This window comes from Salmo trutta, chromosome 23 (assembly GCF_901001165.1).
Source record: "Salmo trutta chromosome 23, fSalTru1.1, whole genome shotgun sequence".
NCBI classification, from domain to species: domain Eukaryota; kingdom Metazoa; phylum Chordata; class Actinopteri; order Salmoniformes; family Salmonidae; genus Salmo; species Salmo trutta.
In genome coordinates this window covers 2,073,811-2,098,462 of record NC_042979.1, presented here as the reverse complement: position 1 = coordinate 2,098,462, position 24,652 = coordinate 2,073,811, and the positions used below count along the sequence as shown (strand labels likewise).

Here is a 24,652-nt window from a genome sequence, read left to right as displayed (position 1 = left end):
TACGAACATGCTCTTTCCATGACAGACTGAACAGGTAAATACAAGTGAAAGCTATGATCCCTTATTGATGTCACCTGTTAAATCCTCTTCAAAATCAGTGTAGATTAAAGGGAGGAGAATGGTTAAAGGACTTTTAAGCCTTGAGACATGGATTGTGTATGTGCGCCATTCAGACAGTGAAGGGGCAAGACAAAAGATTTAAGTGCCTTTGAACGGGGTATGGTAGTAGCTGCCATGTGCACGGGTTTGAGTGTGTCAAGAACTGCAACGCTGCTACGTTTTTCAACCTCAACAGTTTCCAGTATGTATCAAGAATGGTCCACCACCCAAAGGACATCCAGCCAACTTGACACAACTGTGGAAAGCAACATGGGCCAGGATCCCTGTGGAATGCTTGACACCTTGTAAAGTCCATGCCCTGAAGAATTGAGGCTGTTCAGAGGGCAAACGGGGGTGCAACTCAATATTAGAAAGCATTCTTAATGTTTTGCACACACACACATACATACACCGCTCAAAAGTTCAGGGTCACTTAAGAATGTCCTTGTTTATGAAAGAAAATCACATTAAAATAATAATCAAATTGATCAGAAATACAGTGCAGACATTGTTAATGTTGCAAATGACTATCATAGCTGGAAGCGGCAGATTTTTAATGGAATAGCTACTTAGGCATACAGAGTCCCATTATCAGCAACCATCACTCCTGTGTTTCAATGGCACGTTGTGTTAGCTAATCCAAGTTTATAATTTTGAAAGGATAATTGATTATTAGAAAACCCTTTTGCAAATGTTCTGTGAAGGGAGTAGTACACAGCATTGTACGAGATCTTCAGTTTCTTGGCAATTTCTCGCATGGAATAGCCTTCATTTCTCAGAACAAGAATAGACTGACGAGTTTCAGAAGAAAGTTCTTTGTTTCTGGCCATTTTGAGCCTGTATTCGAACCCACAAATGCTGATGCTCCAGATACTCAACTAGTCTAAAAGAAGGCCAGTTTTATCGCTTCTTTAATCAGAACAGTTTTCAGCTGTGCTAACATAATTGCAAAAGGGTTTTCTAATGATCAATTAGCCTTTTAAAATGATAAACTTAAATTAGCTAACACAACGTGCCATTGGAATACAGGAGTGATGGTTGCTACAGGAGTGATAATGGTGGAATACAGGAGTGATAATGGGCCTCTGTACACCTATGTAGATATTCCATAAAAAATGTGCTGTTTCCAGCTACAAAAGTAATTTACAACATTAACAATGTCTACACTGTATTTCTGATCAATTTACATTTACGTCATTTAGCAGACGCTCTTATCCAGAGCGACATACAAATTTGATGTCATTTTAATAGACAAAAAAAGTGATTTTCTTTCAAAAACAAGGACCCCAAACCTTTAGAAAATAAATATAATCTCCAATGAACAAATATGTACACAGATGATGGTGGGCTCCACCATAAAGTAGGGAAGGAGAAGTGGTGTGACGTGGCGCAGCCGTTCACACACGGTTACCTAGCAACCATTCACTCCGACTGTAGGGCTGTGTGCGGTTGGTACTGGTGTCATGTGTGTGCATGGTCGTGTTCCGATGTAGCCGTTGGCCTCGTCGGTCACTAGGTTGCCAAAGTCTGTCACCGACACTGCCATCTTGGTGCTCGTGATAGGACGCGGGCGTGCCTCATAATCCAGACCCACATTTTCTACAGTGGTCTCGGGCAAGCTCATTTTGAGGCGCTTGGAGGGGGGTCTGTCGTAGTCGTCCGTGCAGGAGGCCAACTGGCCCAGGTCGGAGTGGTAGAAGCCGGCGTCCAGCAGGTTGATGCAGTCGGGGTCTCCTGCGCCGTTGGGGATGAATCCCAGGGACTCGTCATGGCTCAGGGAGCCCCGGTGGAGGCCCTCTAACGGGGGGAAGCTGTAGGACTCCAGGCAGCCCACGTCAGACGGGTTACATACAGACGCCACACTGCTGGTCAACGCTGGAGTGAGGGGGAGGAGAAGCAAATTCAGAGACTTGGAATTAACCTTCACTGTGTCTAAACAGACATTGTCCTTCATCAGAAATACTGCATCATAGCTACAGCCAGGAGTTTTTGGTGTCCATGTGACCTACTAGGAAAACATGCTAGGGACCTAGGTTTTCCTTGTTCAAGCAACATGGTCAGGACCCTTATCATAGCGGATGAGCTTGAAGATCAGGAGCCATATGTATCAAGCATCTTAGAGTAGAAGTGCAGATTTAACATCAGTTTCACTTTTATATCATAATGAATAACATTACACGGACAGGAGGGCCCTGATCCTCGATTAGTAAGCTTCTCAGAGTAGGAGTTCTATGTATGACCCCAGATGTATACAGAGAATAAAAAATAAATACATTTAAAAAAAAAAAATCACTGCTTAAATGTTACAGCCTAATGCTCCAAGCGGCTACCACTGCTAATCGCATTCTTCACTCTATCCATCAAAATTCATGTGGAGTTCACAAGCCTCATCTCTCGTCTGCTCCGATTTCTCGGTCCTGGCCCTACTCACCAGAAAGGTCGCTGGCCGTGATAGAGTTAAGGAGGTTGAGCTGGTGCTCTGCCGAGTACTCCATCCGACCTCCACTGCTACTGGAGCACACAGAAGCCGAGCCGTCTACCACCAAGCCTTCAGCCTCATCCACCAGCCTGTCCATCAGATCTCTACAGGGAGGGTAGGAACAAACAAATAGGAGATTTTTCTGTGAATAAAACAGTATCGTGTTCATCAAAATGTTGAAATGTGAGTAAAATAGGGAGGGACACACCAAATTATCAATGGAATCCTTACATTTATGAAATAAAAAAAGTGTGATTAGTTAAATCTTTCTCTTAAATATAGACCTCTCCCCCAATAACAGTTTTCCACTGGAGAGAATGCACAATGGCCTTGTATATCATCTCAGGTCCTTTAGTTGTGATACAAACGTTGGGCTATATATCTTGATTTTTAATACATTCTACGGCTGCATGATGCGACTAACGATGATTTGAAAAAAATTCACACGAAAGGCATGAGCTCTGCTTTGTTTTTGCGCAGGCTGTACACACATCAGTCTCTCATTCACAATTTGACAAGCACTTGATAATTCCTTGAACTTCCCGTCTGAATTCCCTTGTGTGGCCATAACCCCCTTAAAAAAAAAAAAGAACTCTATGCCTTTAGTGGCCAGTGGCAGTTGTGCCCTTGGGCTGAATTAAATAATTATAATTCCCTTCTCCCTGCTGCACCTTTCACTCACATGGCTCTGTCACATGATCGGGTCTCTCACAGGCTACAAGTGAAGACAGACAGACATCAGGGACGCAAGTGCGCTCATCCTTAACGTTTCCGAAGCACATATATTGAAGATATTGGAAGAAATGTCCACATTTACTTTGTCAGCCAACAAGATGAGTAGCCTATCGAACAGCAAAAGCATTAGCCCATGTCAATCTACCATGTCCAATAGTACAAAAGTTGACCTATTCTATGCGATAAATAAATAAGCAACAGATTAGAACATTTATCTTAAAATGTTGATAGCCTAATTTATTTCTTCACATTATAAGCGCAGCAATACGCACATGGCAGTAGGCTATAAGCGCGAATGTTCCATTAGCAGGAAAACCACATTCTCAAAAGTGACCACAAATGCAATTATGCATGTCATGCTTTTATTTTAAAGGTGCATTTGTATGGTGAAAATTATCTTCCCCAAACTTGAAACTCACTCGCTGCGTATGTATGCCATTTAATCTGCTTTACAACGGGTGTAGAGCCTAATGTTCTTAATTTTAAGAAGTTATTTGGTCACTTTAGTTGTGATACAAACCTTATCAAAACATTATAGGCCTATGTGCTAGGCTACATGTGGTGTGTGACTATGATTCGAAAAAGTCGCTAAAAAAGCATGCCCTGTTTGATGCCCAGCTTAAGGCATTCACAAGTGATAGGCTAATATTGTCACCCATCACACTATTCCTGATTTAATCTCGTCTTTACATATACTAAATAATACATGAGATTTATTTTGATTAAAAAAATGGACCATTCATTATCATACATCTGTCTCGATTTAAGCACTAAAATAGCAAATGGAGGCTGCTTTTCCTGTGGCACATTTTCATGCCAGCCAGGTAGGCTATACTCCTGTTTGTGAATATAAGCAATGTGCTTAATATTAGGAAAGTTGAGAAATAAATATAGTAGGTCTAGCCTATAGAAAGCTGATGGGATCTTCCTATTTTTAAGAGAGGCCATCACTCTGATGTTTGATCGGGTTCAAGTCAGATCAGGCTAGGCCACTCAAGCACATTCAGAGACTTGTCCAAAGGCCACTCCTGCATTGTCTTGGCTGTGTGTGTGCTTAGTGTCGTTTTCCTGTTGGAAGGTGAACCTTCGCCCCAGTCTCAGGTCCTGAGCGCTCTGGAGCAGGTTGTCATCAAGAATATCTCTGTACTTTGCTCTGTTCATCTTTCCCTCAAGCCTGACTAATCTCCCAGTCCCTACCGCTCGAAAACATCCCCACAGTATGATGCTGCCACCACTATGCTTCACCGTAGGGATGGTATTGGCCAGGTGATGAGCGGTGCCTAGTTTCCTCCAGACGTGACGCTTGTCATTCAGGCCAAAGAGTTCAATTTTGGTTTAATCAGAATCTTGTTTCTCATGGTCAGAGTCCTTTAGGTGCCTTTTGGCAAACTCCAAGCGGCTGTCATGTGCCTTTTACTGAGAAATGGATTCCATCTGGCCACTCTACAATAAAAGCCTAATTGGTGGAGCGCTGCAGAGATGGTTGTCCTTCTGAAAGGTTCTCCCATCTCCACAGAGGGACTCTGGAGCTCTGTCAGAGTGACCATCGGGTTCTTGGTCACCTCCCTGACCAAGGCTCTTCTTCCCCGATTGCCCAGTTTGGCTGGGTGGACAGCTCTAGGAAGAGTCTTGGTGGTTCCAAACTTCTTCCAGTTAAGAATGGAGGCGGCCACTGTGTTCTTGGGGACCTTCAATGCTGCAGACATTTTTTGGTACCCTTCTCCAGATCTGTGCCTCGACACAATCCTGTCTCGGAGCTCTATGGACAATTCCTTCAAACTCATGGCTTGGTTTTTGCTCAGACATGCACTGTCAACTGTGGGACCTTCTAAAGACAGGTGTGTGCCTTTCCAAATCATGTCCAATCAATAGAATTTACCACAGGTGGACTTCTATCAAGTTGTAGAAACATCAAGGATGAGCAATGGAAACAGGATATACCGGAGCTCAATTTGGAGTCTCATAGCAAAGGGTCTGAATACTTATGTAAATAAAAGACATCTGGTTTTTATTTTTAATACATTTGCAAAAGTTTCTAATAACCTATTTTCACTTTAAAATGATGGGGTATTGGGTGTAGATTGATGATTTTTTTAAATCCATTTTAGAATATAACTAACGTAACAAATGTGGAAAAAGGGAAGGAGTGAATGCACTGTACGGTATGACTTTACTCGTATAGAAACGGTGGATGGAAATGTGGTTAGTGAATGAATGCGTCTTGAATTTGGTGAAAAAAAATAAAAATGTAATTGCTAATTTGCTACGTGAGGCTTATTTGACCAAATAGAAGTTTCGTAATTTACCTTTATTCCAACAGGGAAGTCATATTGAGACTAGTCTCTTACAAATGAGCCCTGCACATTACAAAAACATGCACATGCAACAGGCAAGTACATATAATGGTTAGGTTCTTACGATTGCACCGATATAAGTGGCATTTTGGCAACTTCCCCAAAGACAACTTTATATCGGAGTTGTGCCTGTTGTCACAGAGATAGAGGACTCATCGTGGATATAACCCGTTTTAGCATGGACATTACTTTAAAATGCTGGAAGCCCTCAATGGCAGTCACTGGGTGGTGAATGCTATGAGTTTGGAGCAAATCAGCCAATTAAGAAGAAAATGTACTACTTTAAAATGGAGATTGCCTCAATGGGACTGCCCATGCTTTCACAGACGCTATTTTGGCAAAGATGAGTCCTCGATCAATCTCTATGGCCTGTTGTTCACATGCATATCCGACCTCTCATTAGCTAAAATGGTCCCACCTGACCTCGCCTCCTCCCGTCTGCCTTCTATCTTTGAGGACATACATTTCCATAGTCACTATAATAGACAATCTTTGCTGCAGCACACTGGGCAGCTGTGATCTGAAGATTTGATTACTGCTAGCCGTGATTAGACTGTGCCAGACAGTGGTCCCGTGTGTGCAGGATTGAAATGTGCGTGACCCTACCAAATTCACAAAGAAATGTGACTTATAGATCTGTCATCAATTGGTAGAGCCATTCCGTTTGCTATTTCTATGCTTCTCGTTCTTAAAAAAAAGCAGCAATCTGCAATTGCTACATCCATTTTTCTTTTAAAATTAATTATATATAGCCACTGATTCTTGAGTAGAACTTAAAATGACTCATGAGCTTAGTTTTTTATAACTAACCCAAGAGAGTAGGGCTGTCCCCAATTAAATCAACTAGTCGATTGTTTGGTGGTTAGGCTGTTGGTCGACCGAGATTGTGTGTTACTGCTCGACTAAACCACACACACACCACCCCCTCTCGGAAAGTTTAAGACCCGTGACTTTTTCCACATTTTGTAAGCAAAAACCAACCCATGAGGTCGAAGGAATTGTCAGTAGAGCTCCGAGACAGGATTGTGTTGAAGCACAGATCTGGGGAAGGGTGCCAAAACATTTCTGCAGCATTTAAGGTCCCCAAGAACACAGTGGCCTCCATCATTCTTAAAAGGGAATATAACACTTTAGGAAGTAAATCTAAGCAAAAGAGATGTATTCAATCCACTAATACAAAAAAAATCTTTATAATTAGTATTTTGATTGTCGACAAGGTTTATTTGAGCTATGGTCAGCGCCATTTTTAATTGCCATAGTAACAACTAACGCCAGTTCGTCACTGGCAGGAATCAAATTGTCTGTGGTATTGAGTTTTTGAAAAAGCCAAGATGGCGTCGCTGTGAGGGGGAGTGTTTTCTCACTCTTCAAAGCAACATTGAGGGTTAGGTGGTTAACAGTCTAATATTGGCTCTCAATGTTGAAAGAAACTAACTATAACTTGTTTTAGGGACATAGGATAAATTTAGAGTTTGTTTTTGTCAAGTTGAATGGGAAGAACACGACAGAAAGACAATAGTAGACGGAATATTCAAGTCTCACAGAAGACAGCAGACATGCTAGCTAGCCACAACGAGAACCAGAGTAGCATAGATACACAAGAAGCCACAAACTCAAGCAAGAGAAAGAACAAAACTGACCAGGATGAAATCCTTGCAACCTCTTTACCTCAGACCCCAATTAAAAATCCACTGGTGAAAAAAATGAAAGATGACATTTCCATGTCTGAACTTTTCTCTGCAATCCAGTCCGTCGACTAAACAAGATGCCACACTCTCCAGTGTCCATCATAGAGCGGGCTACCGAAGAAACATCAAAGAAGATCGATAATTTGTCAGAAACTGTCAGTCAGCTACACAAAATTGTGAGAGAGAACAAGGAAAAGATAACGTTCCTAGAGAATGAGTTGAAATTGCAATCCCAAAATACTGAGCTGTGGGTGGAATCTGAAAATCCAAGGTGTAAAAGAGGTAGAGGGAGAGGATATTAGGGAAGCAGTCATTAATATCCTGGGAAAGGTGGCTCCGTGCATCAAACACAAGCTAAGAGACGTGATCGACGTGGTACATCGACTTGGGAAACGAAGATCTGATGGACCCCCTCGCAATATAATTTTGCACTTAACTATGGCCATTACAGGGACATCATCTGGAAAATGGCCAAGGGGAACAAGTTTCTGGACGAGAAGAAGCTCCGCATCAAAGAAGCTCTGATACCGCAGGATCAGACTGCCAGGGACAAACTGTGGCCGCTTATACAGAAGGCACGACAAGAGGGAAAGAAGGCTGGGTTCAAGGGCCCACACGCGTTTATCAAGGAAGAATGATTACTGGGTAACTCTGTTGACAGTACTCACAGTTCCAGTTTGGTTAATGTCAAGAGTACAGTTAATGTACTGCCACGAGTAAATGTACAGTTCAAACTACAACTGATGAACACTTGCAAACTATAAAAAAAAAGGAAGTAAATAGATTTGTTAATACTGTTAACCACCGCTACCTCAGCTGAGCGTAGTTTTCCGTCAGAGTAATCCTCTCAAGGTTCACTGTTTGTTAATATTGTTGACGTTACTACTTCTGTTATGTAATTTGTGTTCTCTCTCTTTTTAATGCAGGAGTTCATTTTCAACTTTTTCAAAAATTCACTGAATGCTAGTGGTTTGAGAGATCTTACAAAAAGGAAAGCCTTTTTTATATTGTAAACGCAGTAACACAGATTTTGTCCTTTAGGAAACTCATTTGGGTGAAAGTGATTTGAAATTTTGGAAATCACAATGGGGAGACAGCCTATTTCAGTCATGGATCAAACCATTCTGCAGGTGTTTTGACACTTATTCACAAGTTTAAAAGGTGACATTCTAGAATCAACATCTTCACAAGATAGGAGATGGGTCATAGTAACTGTTAAACTTGACAATGCTATTTTCATCATTTGTAATGTATATGGACATAACTCACGTGCTCCAAATAAGACAATTTTTACCCAGTTTACCAGGAATGTACAGGATTTAAGCAACAAACACTTTTAAAATTATTTCAGGGGATTTTAATGAAACACCTGATGCATCTGTTGATCATTTTCCTCCTAGAACGAGTCAAAGCCTTCAAAATAGCAATATCATCACTACATTATGAAAGGATCTGTGTTGATGATGACTGGCGTCATTTCAATACGGATGCAAAAGGTTATACCTGGACCAACAAAACTATGCCACGTAAATCTAGAATAGTTTTATTCCTAATTTCCCCCATTTTGTTATAGATGTAGATCATCAGTTGGCTCCCTTTTCTGATCACCACTTGATTTTCCTGAATTTACAAGCTACTAAAAAAAATGTAAAAAAAAAAAGGTACTCGAGGATATTGGAAATTAAACAACACACTTCTCAAAGATCCTACTCTCATTGGAAACATCAAATCGTTAGCCAAAGATATTTTTGCAAGAAAAGACTTGGGTCATGGAAGTAGATGGGAATTTTTCAAATATAAAGTCAGAGTTGTAGCCATTAAACGTGCCAAAGAGCTGATGCACTTAAAGAACCTTACAGAAAAAGAGTTGATGAGCAAGCTCGACAGTTTTCTAAAGAAAGATAATCTAAATCTTTACAACTAGAATTAGAACAGCTTTACACGGATCAAAGGGTGCCTTTGTCAGGTCAAGAGCAAAATGGATTGAAGAGGGGGAAAGAAACACTAGTTACTTTTTTTGCACTTGAAAAGAGAAACTACAAAAGAAAATCTGTAACTGCACTCAAAATTAACAATGTTTTATACAAAGATCCCATTACAATAACATCCTTTGTCAATTCCTTTTATGAAAACCTTTACAGCTCTCAATTTCCGGAAGATGGTTGTGAAAGCTACATTTGCCACATTCAGAATTATGTTCCTGTAATTGAGGATGATTTCCACTCAGTTTGCAATTCACCTGTGTCAATTGAAGAAATTAGAGAGGCTCTGAATTCAATGAAAAAAGGGAAATCACCTGGCCCTGATGGCCTGTCAGTTGAATTCTATAGACAGTTTTGGGAGTTACTAGAAGACCCAATTTTTAATATGTTTCAAGATTGCATCAAAAGTGGGGAATTGGTCTCCACTATGAAACAGGGCCTTATTTCATTGATTCCAAAGTCCGATAAAGACTCCTCTCTCATTGACAATTGGAGACCAATTACTTTATTAAATATTGATTACAAATTGATTGCTGTGGTTTATGCCAAAAGATTTAAAAAAAGGAATAGATACCATTATGAGACTCAAACAGGATTTATGAAAGGACGTCACATAAGCTCTAACATTTGTTTAGTCTTAGACCTTATAGATTATTCAGATGCAATTGACTCAGATGCGGTTGTCTTATTTTTGGACTTCTGTAAAGCCTTTGACACAATTGAACATGAATTTCTCTTTGGGTCACTTAAAATGTTCACCAAATCCAAAAAGTTTAATCAAAGTCATTCACATGTTTTACAAAGATATAAATAGTTCTGTGTTACTAAACCTTAATACTTATAAAACGATTCAGTATCAACAGAAGTGTTCGACAGGGATGCACAATTTCGCCATTTTGAATCATTTTGGTTGTGGAACTTCTCTCTAGATATCCTGAATAATGCAAGTGTATATGGCTTAACCATTTTTAACAAAAAAAAATGTTAAAAATCACAATTTCCCAACTGGCTGATGTTACTACTCTTTTCTTAAGAGACAAAAGACCAGGTCGCCCATGCACTTAATGCTATAACTGCATTTTTTATTGCATCAGGATTAAAACTGAATGTTTCTAAATGTGAAATATTGTATTTATTTGACTCTGATGGTAAAGAAATAGAAAATATTCCTGTAAAGGACTGTGTTAAATATTTAGGAATACATCTGTCAAAAAAAAAACACTTAGGTCAGACAACATATGAATTTCTCTCCTAAAATTTAGAAAACCAAAAATATATTTAATAATTGGCTACAAAGAGATCTTTCTATACTTGGGAGAGTACTTCTGTCCAAGGCAGAGGGACTGTCTCGTTTTGTGTACTCCTCATTATCTTCATTTGTAAATCCTGCTACTTGTAAAGAGATTAATAAGACTTTCTTGACTTCATCTATAAAAATAAGTCTCAAACTAAAAAAAGTCAGTCCTCTCTAATAAAAGAGCTGAAGGCGGTCTGGAAGTGTTGGACTTTGTTGACATAAATAACACTTTCAAGATCAACTGGTTGAAAAGATCAATACTGATTCAATATGGTATTTCATTCCAAATAATGTGTTTAATAAGCTGGGAGGTTCTCAATTTTTACAGAAATGTAATTATATTCCTGAAAGATTAACCGCTAAATTTGCTAGGTTTCACCAACAAGCTTTAATGGCCCGGAAAATATGTTTTCTGCACAACTTTTCCCCACATAAAGCTCTTTTGTGGAATAATTCAGACAAAACTGAAAGGAATAAGTCATTGTTCTACCCCAGTTGGCATGAGGAATATTGACTTTGTTCTTGATGTTTTCGACAACAAGGGTAATATTCTCACATATGAACAATTTATAACATTGAAAGAGTTTCCAATACCTTTCAGAGAGTTTATTTCTGTGATCAAAGCCGTTCCCAGTGGTCTAACTACACTAATGAAAACTCATCTTAGCTTTGGTAATGATCAAAGTTTATCCAGAACTCAGATTGGAAGGTGTGGGCTTACGTGAGAAATCTTGTTGCAATAAATATATAAAAAGACAAATTCTTCATTCACAAAACCAACTCACAACTGCGTTTATTTTCAGCAAACTTAACATGTGTAAATATTTGTATGAACATAACAAGATTCAACAACAGACAAACTGAACAAGTTCCACAGACATAGAATAATGTGTCCCTGAACAAAGGGGGGGGGGGGGGGGGTCAAAGTCAAAAGTAAGTCAGTATCTGGTGTGGCCACCAAGTACTGCAGTGCATCTCCTCCTCATGGACTGCACCAGATTTGCCGTTCTTGCTGTGAGATGTTACCCCACTCTTCCACCAAGGCACCTGCAAGTTCCCAGACGGAATGGCCCTGGCCCTCACCCTCCGATCCAACAGGTCCCAGACGTGCTCAATGGGATTGAGACCTGGGCTCTTCGCTGGCCATGGCAGAACACTGACATTCCTGTCTTGCAGGAAATCAGCCATACTGCTCGTTCTGTGAGTGGTGGCATTGTCATGCTGGAGGGTCATGTCAGGATGAGCCTGCAGGAAGGGTACCACATGAGGATGTCTTCCCTGTAACGCACAGCGTTGAGATTGCCTGCAATGACAACAAGCTCAGTCCGATGATGCTGTGACACACCGCCCCAGACCATGACAGACCCTCCACATCGATCCCGCTCCAGAGTACAGGCCTCGGCGTAACGCTCATTCCTTCAATGATAAACGCGAATTCGACCATCACCCCTGGTGAGACAAACCCGCGACTCGTCAGTGAAGAGCACTTTTTGCCAGTCCTGTCTGGTCCAGCGACGGTGGGTTTGTGCCCATAGGCGACATTGTTGCCAGTGATATCTGGTGAGGACCTGCCTTGAAACAGGCCTACAAGCCCTCAGTCCAGCCGCTCTCAGCCTAATGTGGACAGTCTGAACACTGATGGAGGGATTGTGCGTTCCTGGTGTAACTTGGGCAGTTGTTGTTGCCATCCTGTACCTGTCCCGCAGGTGTGATGTTCGGCTGTACCAATCTTATGCAGGTGTTGTTACACGTGGTCTACCACTGCAAGGATGATCAGCTGTCCGTCCTGTCTCCCTGTAGCGCTGTCTTAGGCGTCTCACAGTACGGACATTGCAATTTATTGCCCTGGCCACATCTGCAGTCCTCATGCCTCCTTGCAGCATGCCTAAGGCACGTTCACACAGATGAGCAGGGACCCTGGACATCTTTCTTTTGGTGTTTTTCAGAGTCAGTAGAAAGGCCTCTTTAGTGTCCTAAGTTTTCGTAACTGTGACCTTAACCTCTATGGGACCGGCGGGACGAATTCGTCCCACCTACATAACAGCCAGTGTAATCCAGTGGTGCGATTTTTAAAACGTTTGAAATGCCATTACTTCAATTTCTCAAACATATGACTATTTTACAGCTATTTAAAGACAAGACTCTCGTTAATCTAACCACACTGTCCGATTTCAAAAAGGCTTTACAACGAAAGCAAAACATTAGATTATGTCAGCAGAGTACCCAGCCAGAAATAATCAGACACCCATTTTTCAAGCTAGCATATAATGTCACAAAAACCCAAACCACAGCTAAATGCAGCACTAACCTTTTATGATCTTCATCAGACACACCTAGGACATTATGTTATACAATACATGCATGTTTTGTTCAATCAAGTTCATATTTATATCAAAAAACAGCTTTTTACATTAGCATGTGACGTTCAGAAAAAGCATACCCCCCGCAAACTTCCGGGGAATTTACTAACAAATTTGCTAAATTACTCACGATAAACGTTCACAAAAAGCCTAACAATTATTTTAAGAATTATAGATACATTACTCCTCTATGCACTCGATTTTCCGATTTTAAAATAGCTTTTCGGATGAAGCACATTTTGCAATATTCTAAGTACATAGCCCAGCCATCACGGGCTAGCTATTTAGACACCCGGCAAGTTTAGCCTTCACCAAAATCACATTTCCTATAAGAAAAATGGTCTTACCTTTCCTGTTCTTTGTCAGAATGCACTCCCAGGACTTCTACTTCAATAACAAATGTAGGTTTGGTCCCAAATAATCCATCGTTATGTTCCATCAGCGACGTTTTGTTCGTGCGTTCTAGACACTATCAGAATGCTAAATCACGGTCGCGCGCATGGCGCAGAATGTGACAAAAGAATTCTAAATATTCCATTACCGTACTTCGAAGCATGTCAACCGCTGTTTAAAATCAATTTTTATGCAATTTATCTCGTAGAAAAGCGATAGAGGTTAATTGCCTACCGTCTGTAAGCTGTTAGGGTCTTAACAACTGTTCCACAGGTGCATGTTCATTAAACAAGCATGGGAAACAGTGTTTAAACCCTTTACAATGAAGATCTGTGAAGTTTGGGATTTTTACTAATTATCTTTGAAAGACAGGGTCCTGAAAAAGGGACGTTTATTTTTTTCCTGACTTTATAAGCACCTACCCACTACTGATATAAACCTTAAACAATTTATAGTCAAGCAAAATTTCACCAATTATTTAAACTGGCATATCGGCTGCTGACTGGTTGAGTAACCTCTTCTGCCAGGAAGTCCTTCATAAGGATTAGTGACACGACCAATAAATACGTCGCCATCCAGACAGATTGACAGGAACCTCTGACTGGATGTAACACAGTCACCATCCGCTGGGATTTTGTGCTGTATCGCCACCATCCAACACACACACACACACACACACACACACACACACACACACACACACACACACACACACACACACACACACACACACACACACACACACACTCCAGCCATTATCTGGCAGCATCCCCACTCACACCAGTTTGTGTTTGCCTACACCGACCCTCTAGCTGACGTGTAACACAGACAACAGCATGTCTGTGTTGTTACTGTTACAAGAATGAACTCTTTGATCAGGGACAACGATCGGCTCAAACATGAACGGCTTCAGTAGTTTTATTGGCTCCCTAGCTAACATTATTTCATTCTCTGTAATAAACTCATTCTCAGACTCGGAGCTACTCTGTAAATTCAGCCATTTTTGGGAGTTCCAAAATTCTCTCCTGCCAAGTGACACAATGCCAATATGGCGATTTACAGTTAGCTTGCATTCTAAATCATAGTGTTTCCATTGCCCTTTAAGTGGAAGAAGTTTGAACCACCAAGACTTCCAAGAGCTGGCAGCCCGACCAAACTGAGCAAATCGGGGAAGAGAACCCGATGGTCACTCTGACAGAGCTCCAGAGTTCCTCTGTGGAGATGGGAGAACCTTCCAGAAGGACAACCATCTCTGCAGCGCTCCACCAATTAGGCTTTTATTGTAGAGTTGCCAGATGGAAGCCACTCCTCAGTAAAAGGCACATGACAGGCCGCTTGGAGTTTGCCAACAGGCACCTAAGGGACTCTCAGACCATGAGAAACAAGATTCTCTGGTCTAATGAAACCAAGATTGAACTCTTTGGCCTGAATGCCAAGCTTCACATTAAATCAAATTTTATTAGTCACATGCGCCGAATACAACAGGTGTAGACCGTACAGTGAAATGCTTACTTACGAGCCCCTAACCAACAGTGCAGTTTCAAAAAATATGGATAAGAATAAGACATCATCTGGAGGAAACCAGGCACTGCTCATCACCTGGCCAATAACATTCCTACGGTGAAGCATGGTGGTGGCAGCATCATGCTGTGGGGATGTTTTTCAGTGGCAGGGAATGGGGGACTAGTCAGGATTAAGGGAAAGATGAACAGAGTAAAGTACTAGAGAGATTCTTGATGAAAACCTGCTCCAGAGTCCTCAGGACCTAAGACTGGAATGAAGGTTCACCTTCCAACAGGACAACGACCCTAAGCACACAGACAAGGCAACGCAGGAGTGGCTTCGGGACAAGTCTCTGTTCTTGAGCGGCCCAGCCAGAGCCCTGACTTGAACCCAATCGAACATCTCTGGAGAGAATTAAAAATAGCTGTGCAGCGACGCACCCCATCCAACCTGACAGAGCTTGAAAGGATCTGCAGAGAAGAATGGGAAAAAAAACTCACCAAATACAGGTGTGCCAAGCTTGTAGCATCATACCCAAGAAGACTTGAAGCTGTAATAGCTACCAAAGGTGCTTCTACAAAGTACTGAGTAAAGGGTCTGAACACTTATGTAAATGTGACAAAATTTGTTACACATTTCCCAAAATTTGTAAAATGTTGTTTTTGCTTTGTCATTATGGAGTATTTTGTGTAGATTGAGTTAAGATTTTTTAAATCCATTTTAGAATACGGCTGTAACGGATCAAAATGTGGAAAAAGTGAAGGGGTCTGAATACTTTCCGAATGCACTGTAGTTGATTTGATTAAAACACATATCCTGTGTGTTTTAATAAAATCAGCTGTGTCTATATATGGAAAAATACACGTTAAAAATTTGGAGCAATCGATTGGTCGAAGAACAGACAATTTTCATTGGACCAAGAATTATTATTTTTTTAGTTGGGGACAACCCTAGACCAGAGCCTCTGGTTTCCAATGGGAGCAAATTAATCAAAGTGGGCAGCACAAGCAATGAGGTGGGCAGAGCCAAGAATGAGTTAATGAGATCCTATTGGTGCGTTTTAGCATTTATTTGCATATTTCTGTTAGGGAATGCCTACTATGAAGTGTGGGTGTGCAATAACTCAATTTGCCCTTGCACGCCTTTTAAAAAAACAATATATTTTTTTACTTTGGCGAAGTCTACAAAACGCAGTCCACCATGTTACAGATTCTAGTTTTGGAAACAGAAAATTGTATGGAAATATTTTATTGATGAGAAAATTTGCAGAATCTCGGCCAAAATCCATATCGTTCCATCTTCTCCCACTGCCGGCCACTGGTCTTCCTCTCATCACCATATTAGGTAGTGAGTGGAAAAGCCAACTGGATGCTTCACATTTATACATCCGGTGAAATATCTGGCTCATCTGTGGTTCAACTGTTTAACCCAGTCAGAACCAAAGATAAGCTAAACAATGTCAATGTAAACAAACACTGTATAGCTTCAAAACATGATTAAAACTATCATTATTTTGATATCATGGTTGGTCAGTCCTTGCATCCCATAGGATCCCTATGAATTTGAGAGTGGTTACATTTCTCTAGGCCTATCCCTAAGCGGTTTATCCAAAAAGTTGCCAGGTTGGTTGCCTTGTTGTTTGACCTGCAGATTGGCCCCTCAAAGTTTAGTTTGTGCATCTTTTACTTTTGCACACCATCTTCAAAAACAGCAGAAAATGATAATTTGGGTTATTGAAAAGATTAATAGCAGTTTGTGTTAATTATTTCTTACACTATGCTTGTTTTGTCAAACTGAAATTAGGCAAACATTTTAGAATTTTTGCAACCATGCAATGGCAGAGCAATTTCTACATATTGCACATTTAACTACAAAAGCTAGTTACGAGACAACCCATATTGTTCCTCCAAAGACATTGCAACAATACTTAATTGGGTCGTTCCACAAAATTAGTGCCTTTTGCATCCCTTTGGTATTTTAAGTAGAGAATATACACCAATATAGAATTTTAAAAGCCTGTTATATTAAATTAAGTGCCCTTTAATATTGACCAGATGGAGAACTCAATAAAATTAATGAATAAAGGCTAATGTTAGTTAAAGTGAAAAATTCAGCATTTTGTCGTCCCCGTCACTTCTTGGAAGATTTTAACCCACTTAATCCCAAAATTTCACCATCATTGTAAAGCCCTAGTTATTTTGTTGCTTTGACAGTCATTTCTGAAGTTTTCATTTATGTCTGTTCCTCATTTTAAAAAAGGTCAACCCTGTTACGGGAACTGAACTCTCGTTTTAATATGGTGAAACTATTCCTTTTAAATGATTTATTTCAAAAAGAAACATTGACCATCTAATAGTAAAAATCAGAGTAAAAGCAGGTGAGTTGGTTCTACTGTTTTTGGCCATTTCCTGGTGTGGAAAACTGAACATAAACACACCCAACCCTGTTACCCATAGATGGACAGGCTAGAAATGTCTTAACAATAACTTTGTGAATCTTGCACTCAATTGCCACTCCACAAAACAACCTTCCATTCCCCCTGTCACAAGGGGATTTATGTTTGATTTAAGAAGAAATATTCAACCCTATTACGGTCAACCCTGTTACTGGTCTTTTAAAAAAAAATTCTCTTTATTTTTAAACCAAGTTACACTTCTCAAAAAGGCACCAAAATGGTGGAATGACCGATGTTCTCAATGTTTGGGGCACTGAGCACATTTCAGGTCTGCTGAGTGCAAACTAACATTGTGATAATGGTGCCGGAGAGGATGGCTCCTAACCAACTGCTATTTTGTTCGTTTTTTCAATTTTCTTTGCCACTCATTTGTACATAATGTTACTGCTACCGTCTCTTATGACCGAAAAGAGCTCCTGGACAGCGATTACTCACCTCAAACTGGACAAAGATTTTTTCTTTAAGGAGTCCGATGCGAAGGATATACTGCTTCCCCGAGACCAGGCCCAAATCCCCGTCATTAGTATGAGGAAAAGACGCAAATACAGGGGGAGGAGGTCTGGTGCCGTGTGTGAATTCGCCGGCGAGTGAGTAAACCACCACTACCCTCGGTATTATAGGCCAACATGCAATCATTGGAAAACAAACTGGATGATCTACAATTAAGACTAGACTACCAACAGGACATTAAACTGTAATATCATATGTTTCACAGACTTGGCTGAACGACGACACGGATAATAGAGCTGGCTGGCTTCTCAGTGTTTCGGCAGGACAGAGCAGCTACGTCTGGTAAGACGAGGGGTGGGTGTGTGTGTGTGTGTGTGTGTGTGTGTAACAGCTGTTGCGCGATGTCTAATATTAAAGACGTCTCAAGGTATTGCACGCCTGAAGTAAAACACCTCATGATAAGCTGTAGACAACACCATCTATATTACTCGTTGCCATCCATTTACCACTACAAATCGATGCTGGCACTAAGACCGCACTCTACGAGTTACAGTTGAAGTCGGAAGCTTACATACACTTAGATTGGAGTCATTAAAACTCGTTTTTCAACCACTCCACAAATTTCTTGTTAACAAACTATAGTTTTGGCAAGTCGGTTAGGACATCTACTTTGTGCATGACAAGTCATTTTTCCAACAACTGTTTAGAGACAGATTATTTCCCATATAATTCACTGTAATCACAATTCCAGTGGGTCAGAAGTTTACATACACTAAGTTGACTGTGCCTTTCAACAGCTTGTAAAATTCCAGAAAATGTCATGGCTTTAGAAGCTTCTGATTGACTCAAATGACGTCAATTAGCCTATTGGAGGTGTACCAGTGGATGTATTTCAAGGCCTACCTTCAAACTCAGTGCCTCTTTGCTTTGACATCATGGGAAAATCAAAATAAATCAGCCAAGACCTCAGAGGAAAAAAAACATTGTAGACCTCCACAAGTCTGGTTCATCCTTGGGAGCAATTTCCAAACGCCTGAAGGTACCACATTCATCTGTACAAACAATAGTAAGCAAGTATAAACACCATGGGACTACGCAGCCGTTGTACCGCTCAGGAAGGAGACGTGTTCTGTCTCCTAGAGATGAACGTACTTTGGTGCGAAAAGTGCAAATCCATCCCAGAACAACAGAAAAGGACCTTGTGAAGATGCTGGAGGAAACAGGTACAAAAGTATTTATATCCACAGTAAAATGAGTCCTATATCGACATAACCTGAAAGTCAGCTCAGCAAGGAAGAAGCCACTGCTCCAAAACCACCATAAAAAAGCCAGACTACGGTTTGCAATTGTACATGGGGACAAAGAGCATACTTTTTGGAGAAATGTCCTCTGGTCTGATGAAACAAAAATAGAACCGTTTGGCCATAATGACCATCGTTATGTTTGGAGGAAAAAGGGGGAGGCTTGCAAGCCGAAGAACACCATCCCAACCGCGAAGCACAGGGGTGGCAGCATCATGTTGTGGGGGTGCTTTGCTGCAGGAGGGACTGCAGCAAAATAGAAGTAGACAAAATAGATATCATTTTCCTGCCTCATGACGCCAATATATTGAGTCAGGAAGTTAAAGCTTGGTTGCAAATGGGTCTTCCAAATGGACAATGACCCCAAGCATGCTTCCAAATTTGTGTCAAAATGGCTTAAGGCCAAAAAGTCAAGGTATTGGAGTGGCCATTACAAAGCCCTGACTTCAAGCCTCTAGAAAACTTTGGGCAGAACTGAAAAACTGTGTGCGAGCAACGAGGCCTACCAACCTGACTCAGTTACACCAGCTCTGTCAGGAGGAATGGGCCAAAATTCACCCAACTTATTGTGGGAAGCTTGTGGAAGGCTACCCAAAACATGTGACCCAAGTTGAACAATTTAAAGGCAATGCTACCAAATACTAAATGAGTGCATGTAAACTTCTGACCCACTGGGAATGTGATGAAAGTAATAAAAGCTGAAATAAATAATTCTCTACTATTATTCTGACATTTCATTCTTGAAATAAAGTGGTGATCCTAACTGACCTAAGCAGGTTATTTTTACTAGGATTAAAATGTCAGAAATTGTGAAACTGAGTTTAAATGTATTTGGCTAAGGTGTATGTAAACTTCTGACTTCAACTGTATATGAGGCCATAAGCAAACAAGAAAATGCTCATCCAGAAGCGGCACACCTAGTGGCCGGAGACTTGAATGCAGGCAAACTTAAATCCGTTTTACCTCATTTCTACCAACATGTTACATGTGCAACCAGAGAATGTTTTTTTATAAAAAATAAAATAACCTCTAGACCACCTTTACTCCACACACAGAGACGCATGCAAAGCTCTCCCTCGTCCTCCATTTGGCAAATCTGACCATAATTCTACCCTGATTCCTGCTTACGAGCAAAAACTGAAGCAGGAAGTACCAGTGACTTGCTCAATACAGAAGTGTTCAGAAGACGTGGATGCTACACTACAGGACTGTTTTGCAGCATAGACTGGAATATTTTACAGGATTCATCCAATGGCATTGAGGAGTATACCACCTCAGTCACCAGCTTCATCTAAGTGCATCAACGACGTCATCTCAACAGTGATCGTACGTACATTTCCCAAAGAGAAGCCATGGATTATCGGCAACATCCGCACCGAGCTAAAGGCTAGAGCTGCCGCGTTCAAGGAGCGGGACACTAATCCGGACGCTTATAAGAAATCGCGCTATGCCCTCAGACAAACCATCAAACAGGCAAAGTGTCAATACAGGATTAAGATTGAATCCTACTACACAGGCTCTGACGCTCGTCGGATGTGGCAGGGCTTGAAAACTATTACAGACTACAAAGGGAACCCTACCAGACGAGCTAAATGCCTTTTATGCTCGCTTTGCGGCAAGCGACACTGAAGCACGCATGAGAGCACCGAAAGTAACCTGCCTAAATGATTACTGCCCCACAGCACTCACGTCTGTAGCCATGAAGTGCTTTGAAAGGCTGGTCATGGCTCACAACACCATCATGCCAGAAACCCTAGACCCACTAATTCACATACCGTCCCAACAGAGCCACAGATGACGCAATTGCACTCCACACTACCCTTTCCCACCTGGACAAATGGAACACCCATGTGAGAATGCTGTTCATTAACTACAGCGAAGTGTTCAACACCATAGTGCCCACAAAGTGCATCACTAAGCTAGGGACCCTGGGACTAAACATCTCCCTCTGCAACTGGATCCTGGACTTCCTTGGGCCGCCCACATCTGCCACGCCAGGGCCCCTCAAGGGTGCGTGCTTAGTTCCCTCCTGTACTTCCTGTTCACCCACGACTGTGTGGCCAAGCACGACTCCAACACCATCATTAAGTTTGCTGACGACAACAGTGGTAGGCCTGATCAATGACAATGATGAAACAGCCTATAGGAAGGAGGTCAGAGACCTGGCAGTGTGGTGCCAGGACAACCTCTCAATGTGAGCAAGACAAAGGAGCTAATCGTGGACTATAGGAAAAGGAGGGCCGAAAAGGCCCCCATTAACATCGACAGGACTGAAGTGGAACGGGTTGCAAGTTAAGTGCCTTGGTGTCAATGACACCAAACTATCATGGTCCAAACACACGAAGACAGTTGAAGAGGGCACGACAACACCTTTTTCCCCTCAGGATACTGAAAACATTTGGCATGGGTTCCCCAGAACCTCAAAAAGTTCTACAGCATCGAGATGCACCTAGCCAGTTGCATCACCGCCTGGTATGGCAACTGCTCGGTATCTCACCATAAGGCACTACAGAGGGCAGTGCATACAGCCCAGTGCATCACCGGGGCCAAGCTTCCAGCCATCCAGGACCAGACGGTGTCAGAGGAAGGCCCTAAAAATTGTCAAAGACTCCAGTCACCCAAGTCCTAGACAGTTCTCTCTGCTACCGCACGGCAAGTGGTACCGGAGCGCCAGGTCTAGGACCAAAAGGCACCTTAACAGCTTCTACCCCCAAGCCATAAGACTGCTGAACTAAACTAATCAAATGGCCACCCAGACTATTTACATTGACCCCTACTCGCTGTTCATTACCTATAGTCACTTTACAAATTACCTCGACTAACCTAACCTGGACCCCCGCACATTGACTCGGTAACACATTTCTTGTGTTACTTTTTGATTGATTAGAGATATATATATATATATATATATATTTTTTTTTTACTTTAGTTTATTTAGTAAATTTATTAACTATTTCTTGAATTGCATTGTTGGTTAAGGGCTTGTAAGTAAGCATTTCATGGTGCATGTGACCAAATTTGATTTGAAAATGCTGTGCAACTTCAAGCGATTGTTTACTGTGAACACTGAGGCTGTACCCGCTTTAGTTACAGTTTGAACAGTGGCCAAGTAGGCTACTGTGGCTATTTGATCATAATGTAGGCCTAACAGAGTGGCCTACCATCAAAAACAATTGGAGAAAAAATGCATCCCACAATATTCTAAAAAGCATTCAGCCTACAGTAGCAGCAAATGTGTGGTGTTCAGTGTAGGACTTTTGGGGGGGAAAAACATGCAGGGCTTAACATTAACCTGATATCCACTTGTCCTTCAGACAAGGAGCTGACTGAAAATGTGTTTGATGCAAGAAACCACTTCACAAAATAAAATTAATTATTCCAATACCATTACCACAGAGAAACAGACAATTTACACAACCCTCTGCATATTGGCTACTTAGAATATTCAAGATTGTCTCAAAATACAACACTGCTCTTTACCTGGCTCGCTTTCAAAGATGGCTAGAAATGCACACATTTTGTGCTCTTGTAGGAAGCAACCTCTCCCCCATTGTTGACTAGAAATTAGCTATAACTGGGCTAATAACTCACTAACTAGCAAAGAATATGAACAAATGTGCACAGGTGGATACATGCAGCTCTCGCTTTGATCTCAAAACAAGCACAACTACTCACTACCGCTCATGCTGTAAACACAATCCAGTTCAAAGTGAATGGCACAGATCCATATATGGCAATGGCTACTTGCATATAGGCCTAATGAAGCTCGATTTGGTTATGGCACACCGGTCTGTGTAGAGTGCGGGCCTGAGTCGTGCTTGTCAATGCAATAGAACCCTAAACCAATGCACATCGCCTACAATAAAATCTCTTGCACAGTTAGTTTTGCATAGCTCATTTTGTTTCGGTATGTTACATTGAAAGTGGCTAATATTGCATTGAATCGAGCACAATTCCCACAGCAGAGCGAAACGTTGATAGTGTTAACTAAAGGGGAAAACTCTAGAAAGCTGAGCGAAGTTTAATCTCGTGCTTCTCGGCGTGGGCTTGTACTGCTTCTGTGCGGCAGTCCAAGGGGAGCTGCGTGCCTGTGCGCAGCTTAGAGGGAACATTGGGAATGACCCCATTGCACTTTGGCAGAAGAGGGGGAAAGACACTTTCTGGGTTAACATCAGACAAAATGCGAGGTCAATCCATGACAAAGGGTCACTCACGTTACACCGGGGTAGCTGCTATACTTCTTTTTTCCAAACCGGTTCTGTTGGACAAAGAAGTCAAATCGTTCCGACTTTTTCCACATGTAGTAGAAGGCGACACATTCAGCGACTGTCCTTGTATTCACCTGAAGGAGAAAGAGTAGGTGAAGGGTTAAATGGAGAGATGCATTGCAGGACATGACTGGCATTGAACAACAATATCCCCATTTCATCTACAGTAGAACCTCAAAAGCTACAAAACTCAGGGCTGGTTTTCCAGACTAAGCATAGTCCTTGGAAAAAAAACTGTTCCTATGGAGATTTTCCATTGAGCACGATTTTTGGTCCAGAAACAGGCGTAATATGTGTTTGGGAAACCAGTCCTCAGTTACCAACTAACAGGTCAACTGAACAGGCAATATAAATGCAAAGAATAAAAAAAATAAAAAAAAAATGATTTACAAATTCTGGATAATTGATTAGTAAACACGTAAATATGCAATGGTTTGTTTGTTTATAAATGAATTTCAAAGTTTTAGATATTTCAGTGTTCCCAAACGACCTCCATTCCCGACATTATTGTATCTTTGAAGTCCTACTGTATTGATAAGACTGGTCTTACCTTATGTTTCTGGATGAGGTGAAAGTTCTTCTCATAAAGGAGGAGCGCAAGTTCAAAGTTTCTGCATTCTTCTTCTGACCAGGGAGGCATTTCACCTGAAATCAAAAAAGGTGGAACATTTATTTTTTACTCCACTGTTTTAGTACAATATGAATCTGTGTGTAAAAATTTCAACTTACCCTCAGAGGACTTTTCACTCCGGCGATAATGCTCCAGTGCATCATGGACGGTGTAGTTACACTTCACAAGCTCATACAAGGCCTTGGGAGGGACAAATAACACTAAATCAGTTGAGAGCAAGAGAGAAAGAGAGAAAGAAAGAAAATAAAAATGTACCTGCTCGTTGTCTTGAACGAGACCACTCTCCAGCGCAGGCCCCACCTTCCCATCAACTACTAGGGCGGAAGTGTCATGCAGGAAGTCTTTCACCGTCTGCTCCGGCAGGGCATCAGGTTGCCATAGCAACTGGTCTTCATTCTCATACACTAGGAGGATACATTTTTAGACAAGGACTACACTTGGAAGCTGTGAAGGATGTTTCCTAGCTTTACATCATATCTGTTGAATATGACGTTACATACAGTATATTGAACAGATTTTGTACATATATTGAACAAATATCAAATCAAGTAAACTGATATCTGTTCAACATCTTAACATTGCATTTCACTTCACAAGCTCATACAATGCCTTGGGAAGGACAAACCCCCCCCCCCACTTAAATACATTTAAATTCAG

General features: G+C 41.3%; 1 protein-coding gene across 1 annotated transcript in view; it reads right to left on the bottom strand.

Annotated features, from left to right (window-relative positions):
- Nucleotides 1-1,368: 1,368 nt before the first annotated feature.
- LOC115159083 (mesoderm induction early response protein 3) overlaps nucleotides 1,369-24,652 on the bottom strand; it is a 46,396-nt gene continuing 23,112 nt past the window's right edge. The window contains exons 8-13 of the mRNA XM_029708460.1: nucleotides 24,251-24,399; nucleotides 24,094-24,175; nucleotides 23,915-24,009; nucleotides 23,311-23,438; nucleotides 2,531-2,682; nucleotides 1,369-1,974 (exon numbers count right to left, since the gene is read on the bottom strand). Of these exons, the coding sequence (XP_029564320.1) occupies nucleotides 1,511-1,974; nucleotides 2,531-2,682; nucleotides 23,311-23,438; nucleotides 23,915-24,009; nucleotides 24,094-24,175; nucleotides 24,251-24,399 (1,070 nt within the window). The 3' untranslated portion in view covers nucleotides 1,369-1,510. The remainder of the gene's footprint in view (nucleotides 1,975-2,530; nucleotides 2,683-23,310; nucleotides 23,439-23,914; nucleotides 24,010-24,093; nucleotides 24,176-24,250; nucleotides 24,400-24,652) is intronic.